Source organism: Bos taurus, chromosome 25, assembly GCF_002263795.3.
Source record: "Bos taurus isolate L1 Dominette 01449 registration number 42190680 breed Hereford chromosome 25, ARS-UCD2.0, whole genome shotgun sequence".
Classification (NCBI taxonomy): Eukaryota; Metazoa; Chordata; class Mammalia; order Artiodactyla; family Bovidae; genus Bos; species Bos taurus.
The window spans coordinates 19,815,702-19,831,347 of NC_037352.1; the positions used below are offsets into that span (position 1 = coordinate 19,815,702).

The 15,646-nt window shown below is 47.7% G+C and overlaps 1 protein-coding gene and 1 non-coding gene across 4 annotated transcripts in view; one reads left to right on the plus strand and one right to left on the minus strand.

Moving 5' to 3' along the window:
• Positions 1-15,646, plus strand: part of VWA3A (von Willebrand factor A domain containing 3A) — a 58,267-nt gene that overhangs the window by 35,081 nt on the left and 7,540 nt on the right. For all 3 annotated transcript variants that reach the window (XM_059881560.1, XM_015460347.3, XM_010819358.4), the window contains 10 exons: positions 4,526-4,600; positions 4,828-4,972; positions 5,395-5,590; positions 7,088-7,158; positions 9,998-10,150; positions 11,604-11,694; positions 12,375-12,485; positions 13,049-13,146; positions 13,942-14,079; positions 15,003-15,111. In XM_059881560.1, coding sequence (XP_059737543.1) covers positions 4,526-4,600; positions 4,828-4,972; positions 5,395-5,590; positions 7,088-7,158; positions 9,998-10,150; positions 11,604-11,694; positions 12,375-12,485; positions 13,049-13,146; positions 13,942-14,079; positions 15,003-15,111 — 1,187 coding nt within the window. The remainder of the gene's footprint in view (positions 1-4,525; positions 4,601-4,827; positions 4,973-5,394; positions 5,591-7,087; positions 7,159-9,997; positions 10,151-11,603; positions 11,695-12,374; positions 12,486-13,048; positions 13,147-13,941; positions 14,080-15,002; positions 15,112-15,646) is intronic.
• LOC112444373 (U6 spliceosomal RNA) lies at positions 2,576-2,683 on the minus strand. The gene has a single exon (XR_003032703.1). It is a non-coding gene; the product is annotated as a U6 spliceosomal RNA (small nuclear RNA).

Below are 15,646 nucleotides of genomic sequence, written 5' to 3' on the forward strand. Positions count from 1 at the left end.
CATTGGCAGTTGGGTTTTTTTTAACCACTAGAACACCTGGGAAGCCCTTATATAAGTATATATAATATAAATTAATACTATATAGCTATATATTTAAATTATGTATTTTATACATAATTATGTATATAAATTTTAACTATAAGTAAATTTAACTTAAAGTATAATAATATGTAGTATGTTTTACTACATATGTTTAAATTATATATGACTATATATAATAGTATAAATATTTAAGTTATAGGTCTATCTACATAGTTACTTATATTTTTATCTATAAAGTATATATAATTTAAATATATGTAGTTATATATAATATTTTTTTACACAACTTCACATCATATAGGGAGTGTTCTAAACCTAATAAGTCAGCAGTTAATATTATATATTAAATTGTACCAGAGCCTAGTCATTCCCTAATAAATTCTACAGAAAAATGCTTAGAGAAGCATTTTGGACAATATTTTCATTCACTCATCCCATTCATTCATTTAACAAACTTTTATTGAAAGGCTGCCATGTACTGTAGGTATGCTAGGCATTAGGGATATAGAAGTTAACACACATGATACCTGTCCTTAAGGAACTTATGACCTAGTAGTAGGAAGCAGGAATGTTAAAATATGAATCCTATTAAGTGTTTTCTGAAGAAATAAGTAGAAGGCAGGATATGGGACTGCAAGTCCCATATCGACTCAAAGGTGGAGTCAGTCCATTCACCTGGGAAGAGTGAGGTCAGGAAATCTTAGCTGAGTCTTGACAAAGAGCAGGTGTTTCCCAGCACACAGAAGAGACAGGGAATGTGGAGAATGGCCTTCTGGTGCAGGGAGCAGCATGAGCAGAGCACAGAGGTGTGATGTCACACACACAGAGGTGTGTCACACAACCTTGGGGGACCTGCAGTGTGAGTAGTTGAGTGTGAACAAAGGGTGAGAAGGAGAACCGGATGGCCCAGAAACGAAAGGAAACACCTGCTGATGGAGGCTTTAAGCAGGAGCTTTTATACTATAGGACATATAGGTATTGAAGGATTTTAAGCAAGATAATAATCTTGAGACACTTGAGTTACAAGGTGAAGGACAGGCTGAAGGGATGCAATACTGGAGGGGAGACCTGAGCCAAGGCAGTGGGAATGAAAGACAGGGTGGCCTGTAAGGGGTGCACGGAGTTGCATACGCAGAATGTAGTCACTGCTTGGCTGTAGGGGATGAGGGAATGGTGAAGAGGTGTGCCAGGTGGAGCAGAGTTTGGAAGATAGACATAGTCTGAGATCCTTAAGAGTTTGGAGATTCTCCTGGTTGGAGCTCTAGCCATCAGCATAAGTTGAAGACACGAGAGGGCATGCATTGCAGCTGTAGAGATGCAATGGAGGAGACATGCCAACCAAGGAGAGAATTTGGGAGAAGCTGCCATTTGGATGGCAGAGAAAGGGAACCACCTAAGAAACAAGAGAAGCAGTCCAAGAGGCAGGAGGAAAACCTGGAGAGAAAGGTGTTTTCCCCTTTCCCAAGGGAAGGAGGATCTTGGAAAGAAACCGAGTTAGGGCCTGCAGAAGCAAAGTAGGAAGAAGAAGAAAGAAGGAATTCTCTGAATCTGGCAATAGAGCTCCCTGATTGGAAAGCAATGAGACATAATGGTTTTGCAATTCAGTTCAGCAAACATTTAAAAGATTGATAGTACCCAATGCTGATGATAATTTGGTGAAAAGGGCACTCCTGGAAAGTATTGTTGGAAATGCAATTTGGTACAGCTCTTGTATTAAATTTTTTTTAATTGAAAGTATAGTTGATTTGGTGCTTCCCTGGTAGCTCAGCTGGTAAAGAGTCCGCCTGCAATGCAGGAGACCCGTTCGATTCCTGGGTCAGGAAGATCCCCTGGAGAAGGGATAGGCTACCCACTCCAGTATTCTTGGGCTTCCCTGGTGGCTCAGGCAGTAAAGAATATGCCCGCAGTGCGGGAGACCTGGGTTCAATCCCTGGATCGGGAAGTTCCCCTGAAAGAAGGCATGGCAACCCACTCCAGTATTCTTGCCTGGAGAATCTCCATGGACAGAGGAGTCTGGTGGGCTACAGTCCACAAGGTTGCAAAGAGTCGGACACGACTGAGCAACTAAGCACAGCAGCGTAGTTGATTTGGGCTTCCCAGGTGGCTCTGTGGTAAAAATTCCACCTGCCAATGCAGGAGGCACAAGAAATGTGTGTTTGGACCCTTGTCAAGAAGATTCCCTGGAGGAGGAAATGGCAACCCACTCCAGTATTCTTGCCTGGAGAATCCCATGGACAGAGGGGCCTGGCAGGCTCTAGTCCAGGGTGGCAAAAAATCAGACACAACTGAGCACACACGCACATAGTTGATTTACAATGTAATGTGAGTTTCAGGTGTACAGTAAAGTGATTTAGTTATATACTCTCTCTCTCTCTCTCTCTATATATATATATATATACACATATATTGTTTTTCAGATTCATTTCCCTTCTAAGTTATTACAAAATATTGAGTATAGTTCCCTGTGCTAAACAGTAGGTCAACAAGACAATAGGCCTTGTTGATTATTTGTTTTCTGTATAATAATGTGTATATGTTAATCCCAAGTGCCTAATATTTTGTGTATCATCTTCACACAGGGGCCATACTAATCTTCTCTGTATGGTTCCAATTTTAGTATATGTGCTACTGAAACAAGCACCGAATCAGTATGGTCTTTGTTCCTTCAATTAAACCTTTATGAAATATCCAAAGGAAATATTAAGATGACTGTGCAAAGATAGCCTTGAAGGGATTTTCAATGCAGCGTTCTGATAATTGTCAAACCTGGAGAAAAACAAGAGGGAATTGGTAAAATAAACCTGACTGTAGAATTCTATGCAACTATTCAAAAGAATGTGAGAGAGTTACGTGAGTACATTTAGAAAACTTCCTCAGTAAGTCCAAATGAAAGGAAATAAATAGGATAGGTTATATAATTACATTTCTTGTATTTTGCTGGAAAACTTTTTTTTAATTATTGTGTAAAGTGAAAAAATAACCATGTTAAGCTGGTGCTCACCCTCTTTCTCAGTACCCCCAGGTTTCCAAACTCTCTTCACAAACTTGCAGTTTCTATCCATTAGGCTGTAACACTGATTTATGGTAGAAAACAAGGTCACCAGGGTGGGAAGAAAGGCTATAATTCCACTTCTGTCAATATATCTTTATCTAACAATTTTTAATCCAAAAGAATATAGAACAAAGAGTTAACAGAAATTTGGAGGGAGGGATAAAACTGAAGGAATTTTCACTCTCTGTATATTGTTAGAATTTTTATTCAACTATAATAGAGGATTTATTATCCAACTATAATAAGAGATATTTCCATGGGATTAGGAAAAGAGGTCATCATTAATATTTGCCAGAGAACTGCCCAGGGTGGAAGCTTGACTGCAGAGGGTTGAGAAGCAGATTATGAGAAAGTGGTAGTAACATTGTTTTTCCAGGGAGCCTGTCTGTGAAGGAGAAAAGGAAAGACAGAGGAGTGGCTGGCAGAGTGGACCCTGGTGGAATGATAGCTAAGAGAGGCAGAGGGGACGAGGGAAGTAGATCCAGGAGTGGGCGTGGGAGGGAGGTCAGCACAGGGCAGCGTCTCAGACAGGTTGGCGGTGGTCAAGTCAAGAACCCAGAAGGAGGAATTGCTCTCGAACCAGAGAGGGGACGGCTTTTCCTTGATAAAGGAGATAAATCTTCTTCTCAAAGATTTAAATTCTGTCTCATAGAGAGAATGAGCTGATGCATATAAAAGAGAAACTGTAATACAGGTGGAGAGTGAAAGCTTTGAGAATGAATCTGTGCTCTTTGTGACCCCATGGACTGTAGCCTACCAGGCTTCTCCGTCCATGGGATTTTCCAGGCAAAGGTACAGGAGTGGGTTGCTATCTCCTTCTCCAGGAGATCTTCCCAACCCAGGGATCGAACCTGGGTGTCCCTCATTGCAGGCAGATGCTTTACCATCTGAGATACCTGAGAAGCCCTGAATCCATGCTAGAGGAGCCATAAAGGGAGCAGTGACTCCTTCCCTGGAGGTGGGGAAGTTCACACAGTGGAGGGAGTACCTTCCTCAGGGGAGAGGTCTGGCTAAACCGGTCCTGGCGGGTTGACATGGAGGGCCCCTGCTCTGCTCCCACCATGAATATGCTGGGACGTGTCCTGACCAGCAAGGAGCTTGTGGGTGACATCCTAACATTTTGGGGATGTAACCAGAATTTTGGGCTCCCCTCGTGGCTCAGCTGGTAAAGAATCCTCCCGCAATGTGGGAGACCTGGGTTCAGTCCCTGAGTTGGGAAGATCCCCTGGAGAAGGGAACAGCTACCCACTCCAGTATTCTGGCCTAAAGAATTCCATGGACTGTATAGTCCATGGGGTTGCAAAGAGTCGGACATGACTGGGCGACTTTCACTTTCAACCAGAATTTTGCCCCCTTAAAATCCTGGGAAGCCCAGTGAGCTGGGGCACATATCTCCCCACTAAGAACAAGCCCTCTTTCCCTCCCTCCAAGGTTCGGAAGCACCATCGAAAGCTGGAGGCCCGAGATGGTTGCCGCCAGCCACAGCAACTTACAAAGCGCCTGGCGGTAGGTGACCTGCTGGTCTGACAGCAGCCTCCCTGGTGCTACTTTTTCTGGCCCCCTCCCTCCCCCAGAAAGTAGCTCTCTCTAGAACCTTTGCCCTCCGACAGATGGCACAGACGTGAATCAGGCAACATCCGCCTTCCATCCCCCACCCTCCCCTCTGGGGCCTGGCAGCACCACACCGCGCACCCCCCCCCCCCCAGCCTCAGCACGGCCTCCCTGCCTCCCAGGTGGGTCCTGAACCTGCAGTGTCAGGGCAGCAGGAACGTCCTCAGCGCCCTGCGGAAGGCTGTGGAGGTGGACTTCAAGGACAAAGAAGAACAGCAGTCACAGGGCATCTACCTCTTCACGGGGGGCATCCCTGACCAGGACATGGTGGGTGAACCTCGTCTCGTCCTCCTTTATCCTCTAGGACTCCCACATCTTCCCCTGGGTGGACGCCTAGTGACCAGTTTCTCCAGCATGATTTTCCCATCTAGACTTTATCACCTGGAGATGTTGTTCAAATGCAGAGGTGGTTAGATCTGGCTCCCAGGGGCCTGAGAATCTGCATTTCTAATGAGCTCCCAGGGGATTAGAGGCTGCCAGTCTAAGATCTCAGGCCCAGCTCCCCACCAAGATCTATGAAGATAGTAAGAGAAATGGTGACCCAGGCTCTTCCATCTTTCCCTCCTCAGTGCCACGTACTAGACCCGGGACACAGTAGGTCCACAAGAAAGAGACTGGGCTGAACTGACCCGAGACCAGCAGCTGGAAAAGCCCTCAGGCCTGGGCCCCTCCTCCCTCTCTGCCCACAGGCCATGCTCAGCGCCTACATGGCCGAGGCCTGCGGGGGCTGCGACTTCCATCTGAACGTGTGTCTCTTCTATGTGGGTGAGTCACAGACGGACACCATGCCCCCTGCCTGCTATGCCAGCCGCACGGACACGGCCGCCGCCTACAGGGAGGTCACCCGGGCTGCTGGTGGGCGCTTCCACTGGTTTGGAGACACAGGTGAGTGAGTGGTGCTGGTCCCTCCACCTCCTTCTTTGCAGACAGTAGTTTTGGTACCGACATAGCTCCCTATGCCATAAACGTAGGGATAGGGTAGCGGTGGGGAGGGAGGCTTAAAAGGGAGGGGATATTTGCATAATTATCGCTGATTCATGTTGTTGTACAGTAGAAACTAACACAGCATTGTAAAGCAATTATGCTCCAATTAAAAATTTTTTAAATACATAATAAGGTCCATCTAGTCAATGCTATGGTTTTTCCAGTGGTCATGTGTAGATGTGAGAGTTGGACTGTGAAGAAAGCTGAGCACTGAAGAATTGATGCTTTTGAACTGTGGTGTTGGAGAAGACTCTTGAGAGTCCCTTGGACTGCAAGGAGATCCAACCAGTCCATTCTAAAGGAGATCACTCCTGGGTGTTCATTGGAAGGACTGATGCTGAAGCTGAAACTCCAATTCTTTGGCCACCTCATGGGAAGAGTTGATTCATTGGAAAAGACCCTGATGCTGGGAGGGCAGGAGGAGAAGGGGATGACAAAGGATGAGATGGCTGGATGGCATCACCAACTTGATGGACATGAGTTTGAGTGAACTCCAGGAGATGGTGATGGACAGGGAGGCCCGGCGTGCTGCGATTCATGGGGTCACAAAGAGTCAGACACGACTGACCAACTGAACTGAACTGATTAAATAAATTATGGTTTAGGTGATATGCAGGCAAGGCAAAATTGTGACGTGATTCAGGAGGGATCAAAGCTTGGGACACAAGACTGATCTCTCTGATTTACAAATGAAGAAATGACTCTCAGGGACATGAGTGGCATAGCTGGGGCTGGAACTCATGAAAAGTGCCAGGCACATACATTTAAGTTATTATTGGTGATTATTATTGATAATAGCAAGCATTTATAAAATAGTTATTATATGCTAAACTCGGTTTTAAGTGTTTTAAACATGTTGTGATTCATTCCTCACAATAACCCTATGAAATGGGTTATGATTATTACCCCATTTTGCAGCTAGTGAAGCTGAGACACAGAACCCAGAGCACAGAGGTAGTAAGTAAGGAACCAGGAGCTGAACCCAGAGTCTTACTTCTTAGGCATCACACTCTAGTCCCACTCAAATGAGTTATATTCGAGATGTTACTACAGACATTATTCAGTGCAGACATTAGCTACTTTAAGTAACCTCAAGGTGGATCTTATTCACTGGAGGAGCGGGACCTTTCCCTGACCTACTCTTCTGTGGGTGAGAGCTCTTGGCTGGGTGCCAGGGTGCTGGGTCCCAAGCTGGCTCCACTCTTGGTACCCTCACTGTACCCACCCACCTCCTTTACCACCAGATAGTGTGGGGTGGGGGCTGGTCAGCTGAGCCCACTAACACCCCAGCCTGCTCCCTGGGCTGAGGTCTCTCCACGTGGCCCTTGTGTTTAGAGATATGGACACTTGCCAGAATCTGTACCCCTCCCCCACACTCATGATGTGCTTTGTTTCCAGGTATTTACGAAAGTGATGATATCAATGCCATCACGTCTGAGATGGAAAAGGCTCTCAACTACTCCCAAAAGGTATGCCTTACATATGGGACAATCAATGACTACACTGGCTTCTGTTAGAGTCCTGGGGCTGTCATTAAAGGACCACAAAAGAGGTGGCTTAAAATGACAGATATTTATTCCCTCACAGTTCCAGAGGCTAGAGCCTAAAATCAAGATGTCTAAAGAGCCATGACCCACGCCCCCCAAAGACTCTGAGTAGAATCTCTCTTTACCTTTTCGTAGCTTCTGGTGGTGACTGCTCTTAAAGAAATGAAATTTCACTGGATGCTTGTTAAAAATGGCAGGGAAGATACTGTTCAAGATGACTGCAATCAGGGGAGAGAGGTTGAACTCAACTGTGATTATACAGCAAAGATAGCTGGGGATTTATAGCCAATGAGCAGAGTGAGAGAGTTAGTGGAATGAAAGTTACTAAGATGAAGTTGACTAAATGTCAAGGGTAGAGAGATTCTTGCTAAACAAGCTTAACAGGATTCTTTGCTAAAACTAGGTTCAACAGTTCAGTTCAGTTCAGTTGCTCAGTTGTGTCCGACTCTTTGCGACCCCATGAACCGCAGCACGCCAGGCCTCCCTGTCTCCATCACCAACTCCCAGACTTTACTCAAACTCATATCCATTGAGTCAGTGATGCCATCCAACCATCTCATCCTCTGTCGTCCCCTTCTCCTCCCACCTTCAATCTTTCCCAGCATCAGGGTCTTTTCAAATGAGTGAGCTCTTAGCATCAGGTGGCCAAAGTATTGGAGTTTCAGCTTCAACATCAGTCCTTCCAATGAATATTCAGGACTGATTTCCTTTTGGTTGGACTGGTTGGATCTCCTTGCAGTCCAAGGGACTCTCAAGAGTCTTCTCCAACACTACAGTTCAAAAGCATCAATTCTTGGGCACTCAGCTTTCTTTATAGTCCATCACTCACATCCATACATGACCACTGGAAAAACCATAGCTTTGACTAGACGAACCTTTGTTGGCAAACTAATGTCTCTGCTTTTTAATATGCTGTCTAGGTTGGTCATAACTTTCCTTCCAAGGAGCAAGCATCTTTTAATTTCATGGCTGCAATCACCATCTGCAGTGTTTTTGGAGGAGTCAAAACCCAGTCAAGAAGAGGGCTCAGAGGAGCATGACCAAAGTTTGGTCAAGTAGGGCATCCTTATCACCAGCACTCCTTGGCATTCCTTGGCTTGTGGCAGCCTCACTCTAATTTCTGCCTCCATCTCCACATGGCTCTCCTCCCTCTGTGTGTGTGTCTGTGTCTCTTTTCTTCCAAGGACATCAGTCATATTGGATTAAGGGCCCACCCTTCCAGTACAGCCTCATTAGCTTACATCTTAATTACATCTACAAAGGCCATGTTTCCAAGTGAGGTCACGTTGACGGGTACCGGGAGTTTGGACCGTGTCTTTTGGAGGACACAACTCCCCCCACATCAGCTTTCCACCTTTGTGCTGATCCACAGACACCAAAGGCTTCCAGTGAAACATGAGGGTTTCCTATAAGTCACTGGTTTCGGGTCTGTGTGCTCTGCATCCTGGCCTGTACACCCTTGAGCAGATCAAGCTCATTCCCAAATTTGCCTTTGCACCTGCTATTTCCTCTGCCAGCTGTTCCCCTCCCAGGTCATCCGTATTATTCAGGGTTCACTAGAGTGTCACCTCCTCAGAGAAGGAGTTGAGCAGTTCAAGGTTAGGTGAGAGAGGGACCAGATCGCATCAGGAACAATGAGAATGGAAACAAAGGAACAAACCTGAGATCATGTTTTTAAGGAAGAATTGACCAAACTTGTGGCTGATTGAATACATGGGGTGAGAAAGAAGAAGAAATCCTGGGGTGACTTGCTGGGGGACCTGGTAGACAGTGGTGCCATGGACCCAGAGAGAGAAATCAAGACAGGGTTCAGAGAGGCTAGAACAAAGGTGAGTCTGTGGGACTTGTGAGATAATAAGTGGGGGCATCCTTCTGGCAGGTGGGTAAAGATGAGGGCCAGACATAGAGGTGCGGGCAGTTGAAGCCAGGAGATGGACAGAGCATGTAGGCGACTCACATTTCAAGTTCCACCATTGCCAGAACTGCCTGTCTCCCCAGCTACGTTGTGAGCTCCTGGGAGGGTGGGGCCATGGATTGGCAGACCTGTGGCTCCCCGAAATGTGTCTGAGCTTTTCACCCTGAAAGGGCCCCTCTTTTGGTGTTTTGAAAAAACTGCTTCTCAGGTGTGCATTAGTCCTGCTCCCTCATTTGATAAACTTGTTCCCAAGGTGTTAATGGGCAATACTGGTTTAATCCACCCTTATATGGTGTTATTTACATTCGAGTGGTGCTTTCTAGTGCTTTGATTGAGACTAATTATTGAAGAATCTTTCAGGCAGTTGAGAACTAGGTAGGCAAAGGAGCCAAGTATTACACCACCATTCTGCAGGCCCCCAGGGTTGGCCGTGGGCACAGAGTCCACATATGGAGCAAAACTGGCTTTGGGACAAGGTCCACCTGAGAATGAATGGAAGATCCACTGTATACTTGTGGTAGCCTTGGGCAAGTCCTTTAAGTTCGTAAGATTTACTTCCTCACCTGTAAAATGGGATAAGATGGCACTTACCCTGCCTGTGTAGTCACACACCTTGTGGACAAGAGGGTTTGAGACCCCCAGGCACGAACTAGCCCACGAACTAGCCTGATACATCTCAGGACCTCTGTACTTATTATTAGTAGGTTTGAGCATAGAACTCTCAAAGAAAAATCCAGGGGCCCCAGTGGCCTCAGCACCTCCTGCTCTGTGTGTGTGTGTGTGTGTGTGTGTGTGTACACACTCCCTGTGGGGAGGCACCTGGCTGACTCCCCATCCCCACTGCAGTGTGCCTTACTCGTGTCCTCCCTGAAGAACCACTCTGGAAAAGAACAGCAAAGCGTGGCCCTCCTGAAAGAGAAGCCGAATGTGCTCAAGCCGAGAAGCCAGCCCAGGAAGTTCTGTCCTTCCAGGCCCACAGCACCCTCCGTGGCCAGAATGGTTTGACTCCCCCCGCCCCCACCCCAATAACACACAGAGGATTTTGTTTCCACCTTGTCTCATGGTCTTTCCTAGATCGTGAAGTGGCCTGGGCCAGGTCCCCAGATCCCAGGGCCAGTGGATGCGGGGGTAACGTCTTCAGTGGTCAGTGGCCCGGCCTCCAAGAGGGAGGAGACCCCCGGGGCCTGCTTCTCAGCTCTGGCCACCCCGTCCACTCCAGCTTTGGCTCTGCCTGGTTGTCCCCACCTCGTGGTACTAAGGGTTCCGTGGAACTGGCACCCATTATTACACGTGCTGGTTACAAGGCAGGAAGGCTCATTTGGAGGGTCTCTCAGGGGCAAAGGAATAAGGGTGGTGTGGCATCTAATGGGCTCTTGCTGCTTCAGCTCAAGGCTTACAGGGGCCTGATTGGACCTGGGTCTTCCGCAGGGTTGATCCTTGTTCACAGCCCATCAAAATCTGTCCTGCATAAAGTGTCCACCATAGCAACACAGGGGGCGTCTGGGGTGTGCCTGGGGGAAGACCCCAGATTCCTCAGCACTTGTGAGCAGCAGCAGCAGTAAGGTGTGTGAACTCTTCAGCATTTCACCAGCTGACAGACTCTGGTGAACCCAGCTCACTCCCTTCCCGAGGCTGCACTCTCGAGAGGTTCTGTCCACACGGGTACTGGTGGAGTCGGGAGCCAGCACCTTCTCATCTTCCCAAATTCTGAGGTGAAACCCCAGGGTCTCGGAGTCTGCCGGTTGGGCCTTCAGTGTGAGGGGGTTTGGGTTGCACCAGGGCCCCTAATGGGCCTCCTGAAACGAGGGAGGGGGCTCTGGGTAGGTGATGGGTGTCAACTGGTCCCGGGCCTGGGTGACTTCGTGCAACTGTCGCCACGTTCCAGTTGTGCCCAGTAATGAAGGAACCCCTCCCTTAAAGCTGAGGTGCCCAACATGGCAGAGAAATTACTGAGTGGTTGCTGGTCATTCTGGAGGCCCAGAAATCCCAGTCCAGTAGGAAGAGGGGCAAGTAATTGATGAAGAAGGTTCAGGCAAATCCCCACAGCTGTCCTAGCAAGCTCTCTCTCTCTGGCCATGTTTCATGGCTTGTGGGGTCTCAGTTCCCTGAACAGGGATTGAACCCAGGCCACAGCAATGACAGCTCCAAGTCCTAACCACTTGATCGCCAGGTAACTTCCATAGGCCCTCTCTCATAACACACACACACACACACGCATTTACCCATTCATATATATGCACACACACACACATGCACACACACATATTTTTCACTTCAAACACCAGGGTCCTCTCTGTATCTGCTGCAGGAGAGGGCTGAGCATATGAGAAACCTTCTTCCTCAGGCCTCTCCATGCAAAGGCTCCTACTTGACATATTGGGGCTGGGGTGATGGGGGGTACTGCCCACCACAGACAACAGGCCTCTGATGGGAAAGGCTGCCTGTTTTCTAGAGCATTAAAGATGACCCTGACAGAGAGAAGAGCCCCGCCTTGAAAGCTCTGCCATGGCGTCCACTCAGTGGCAAAGCAGGCATCCCCCCAGGTAAGGCCTGGCCACGGGATGGGAGGGGCGGGCAAACACAGCTGAGACATGGATGAGTGATGGCAGTCACTAAAGTGATCAGTGACCGTGCACCTGCCCTCTGCTAAGATTGTCCCCTTTAAAGCTCGTAACCATCCATCCTATACAGCAAGGAATCTATTAGTTCCTCTGTTTTACTGATGAAGAAATTCAGGCTCAGAGCGACTAAGGAGAGTGTCCAGTGCCAGCCGATCATGACAAGGCACTGGTATTTTTATGAAAGTATTCAGCTCATAGAACCTAAGACCATGCGTCTCACTTCTAACATCAGAAACAGAGCAGAGCAGTTCAGAGCAGAGTTCTGGAGTTCCGGAGTCAGCAAGACCTGGGTAGAGTCTTTGCTCTGCTTCTCACTGACTGAGTCCCTTGTGCCTCATCTGTAAACTGGGGGACTGTGAGGATAAAACCAGACAGGGACCGGGAGGCACCTTGCACCAAGCCTGGTAAGTAATAGCAGCTCTAGCTTTGCTGATCCCAGTGAGGCCAGAGTCAAGTCATCCCAAAGGACCTCAAAGCCACCTTGGAGCCCCAGTTCTGAGGGCAGAACATAGCTGAAGTTGACAAGTCTCTAAGCCAAGCTGCATAGCTTCACTGCATAAACCCTCAAGGCTGCTCCAGACAACAGGCCATATGTCCTCTAGCTGCAGCCCCGCCAGGGAAGGAAAGGACTACCGAGCGGAGGAAGAAGACCCAATCAAGGGATGCAGAAATAGCTCTCTCACTGTTCTACACAGAGACAGGGAATAACGTGGGTGAGTTGACGGCTACACAGATGTCTGGACAGCCCCCTTGCCCCTTAAGACCTGGAAGGTGATCAGGCCCCGTGGGAGGGTTACCCCTCCAGGACACAGGCAGCAGTGCCCCCAGAGCAGGCCTATCCTCAAACCACTCAGATCTCCCAACCCAAGGAAGTGAGCTCGCAAAGTCTTGACACAAAGCAGTAGAATGGGAAGAGGTGATGTCAGTATTCCCCCAGGTCCCTGGGTACAGCGCTTTGGCTCTGTTCACGAGGGGCAGTGTCCTCAGACTGACTGGGAAGGAAGTGGGCATGAGTCCCCCAAGTCAGCAGGATTGATAACTGTGGAAAGGCACAGGTCCCAGTAGCAACTCATTGAGAAGCATGGGGGTGGGGTGGGGTGGGGTTTGGGTAGGGGGACCCAGAAGACCTCCCTAGATCCCCCCAAGAGTCCCTCCTATCTCTCAGCAAGTTGCACCTAAGGAATGTTACAACTGACTTGACTGACAGAAACTGACATGGAAAAGGGAGGAGAGGGTAAGAGAATTGCACAAGATAACTCTGCTCTCTTCCTCCCAGGCTCGGTATACAAGAAGTACCCTCAAGGAAGGGGCCTAAGAAGGACTAGATCGTCTATTGAGTTGCCCAGAAAGGATACAGTCTGCTCCAGCCAAGAGGTATTACGCTGTTTGTACCAGCACGTGCCTCCCAAGCAATCATTCCTTCCGTTATATCTGGGAAGGTGGACATACTTGGAATTGAGACCAAATCTGCTTAGAATGACTGTGTCAAGTGTCAGGATAAGGATTAAAGAGAACTACGTGGGAACCTGAGTCTGCCACTTCCTAGCTGGGTGACCTTGAGCTAGTCACTCAATCTCAGTGTCTTCATTTATAAAATGAAGACTCTTGTACTTAATAGGATTGCTGATTAATTGAAGTATATTTTGTGTAAAGTCCTCAGTGGTATCAGATCCTTTTGGATGCAAGTACCAGAAACCCCCCTTCTTGTTCGGATCCAAAGATAGGAATATCTTTTCTTCTGGCAACCAGTGAGTCAGTCTGAGCTTGGTTCTGATTGGTCCAGTCCTGGAAGCCATACTCTGATTGCTTTAACCCTGATCATTCTTGTATCTCTTATTGTGATATCTTAATTGATCTAAACTTGAGACCAATCAGGGTTTCCATTCAAGTTTCATGGAAGAGGCTGATATGGAAATGGAGGAAGCCACAGGGTTCACTAGACAGGGAGTAAATAAGTGCTCAGTAAATTTTGTTCTCTGGTTCCCATATTTCTTTGCATCTCTCTCCTGCACCAGGGCAGGAATGTGCATGTGAGGTAATCTCAGTGAGGACCTGGGAAACCCCACATTTCAGATGACAGATTTCAAACATGAGGTTTTTGAAAGATGAGTCAATCATTCCATTAAGCCAAAATTACCCAAGATAATCATTCTTTCCTTTATTCCAAAGTGGGTAGCAAATTATGGGCTAAAGAAACTAAAGATGGAGGTCTCCAGATACCTTGGTCCCAACTGCACTCATCAAAAATCAGTACAGACGTCGGCATCAGCCAAATACTGCAGTGTCTTCCCCAGCATAGAGATCAATGTAAGTCAAGATTGGTTTTGTTTTTTCACTCCCAGCTCCTTTCTCTTCTCAGATACAGATGGCTGAGTGTGTTAGGGCAAAGTCCACATGAATGTATGAGCCCCAGCTTTTATTCCTCCTGCTAAGAACCCCAACCCTCCAAAGGGGGACTTCCCTCGAGGAATAGGATACACAGCCCTGTTGGAAGAGAAGCCAGCCCCTCAGAATGCCTGAGACCATGGTCAAGGTTCTAGGGACTCACTGGGGTGAGAATTAGTGACAGTTGCTGAGATCACAGACCAGTGGCTAGAATACTCACCAATAAGAACTCTATACCCCAATTCTGATGGTGGTTCTGTTAAGACGGCCAGAAACAGGGGTTATGGCAGGAGATCAGGGGGGCTTCTTAGTTTTGAGGTAGATTTTTAAATTTCTTTGACACTGGAACAGGTAAATTTAGTACAAAATTAAAATCTAATCCTGCTTTAAAAAAAAAACAAAACCCATTTTCTCTCCTTGCCCTTTAATGTGACATTGTCAACTGTAAAGCTAAAAATTATCCACCATCCAAGTTTCATGGAAGTTTAATCATGCTGCCTGCCTCCTCCATCCGAGGTCATCTTTTAATGTGAAATTTATCGACCTCCCATTCTGCCATTAAGGGTTTTCTATTTAAAATTTAGAGAGACTATTTTAGTTTTTAGTTATGACAGTGACCACATTTGGCACAAAAACCAGCATACCAATTCCCCCACACCTGCCTAAACCCATGCAGTTGATAGTTTAATAAAAGAAAAAAAAGCTTTAAAACAAACAAACAAAAATGAATGCTTTCACAGTGTTGCAAAAATTGTGAACCACAATAGACTAAAGTGCTCTGGGGGTGATGGGGATAAGAGACAGAGCTGGCAGGGGAGTATTTTTCTTTGCTTGCTTTAATCCAGGGGACAGTGAGACACATTGAGTGCACCCCCAGGGAAATGGAGGAGTACATTATACACCTGGATAAGCTGATGCGCCGCTACATCCAGAGGCTGCAGTGGCTGCTGTCTGGTGAGACTGCCCGCTGTCCTGGAGGGTGGGGGGCATGAAGGGCAGGGGGAGGACAACCCCAGGGACCCCAGGATCACTCCTTCCCAGACTAAGCACTCACAAACTGTCACCCAGTGGCAACATGACTTCTGGGTTCAGAGGTCAAGCATTGTGCTGGATAAAAGGAGGTGGAGCACGGACCAGAGCATCAGAGAGAACCAGGTCTGTCCAGGCAGCCTCCCACACCCCACCTCCTGGGTGTGACTGAGGGGCTGGCCCTCAGGAGCCTCAATTTAGCATTGATTGGGCTCCAAAGGACTGGTCCATGAAGGTAGAGATAGGAGGGTCTCCAGCAGAGAAGATGCTCCTGTTCTTCTTTACAGAGAGCACTGAGGACCCTCTGGAGAGGCCAGTGGCCGGGCTGGCTGGGAGGGAGACTCACATCCCAGAGGCGGCTTGGGTGGGAATCAGGATGGTCTGAAGCATCATGTCCAAAAGGCTGGGCGGTTGGCTAGAACTGAACAGGAGGGTGTTTAGGCTTTGGGGCCTGGAGAGT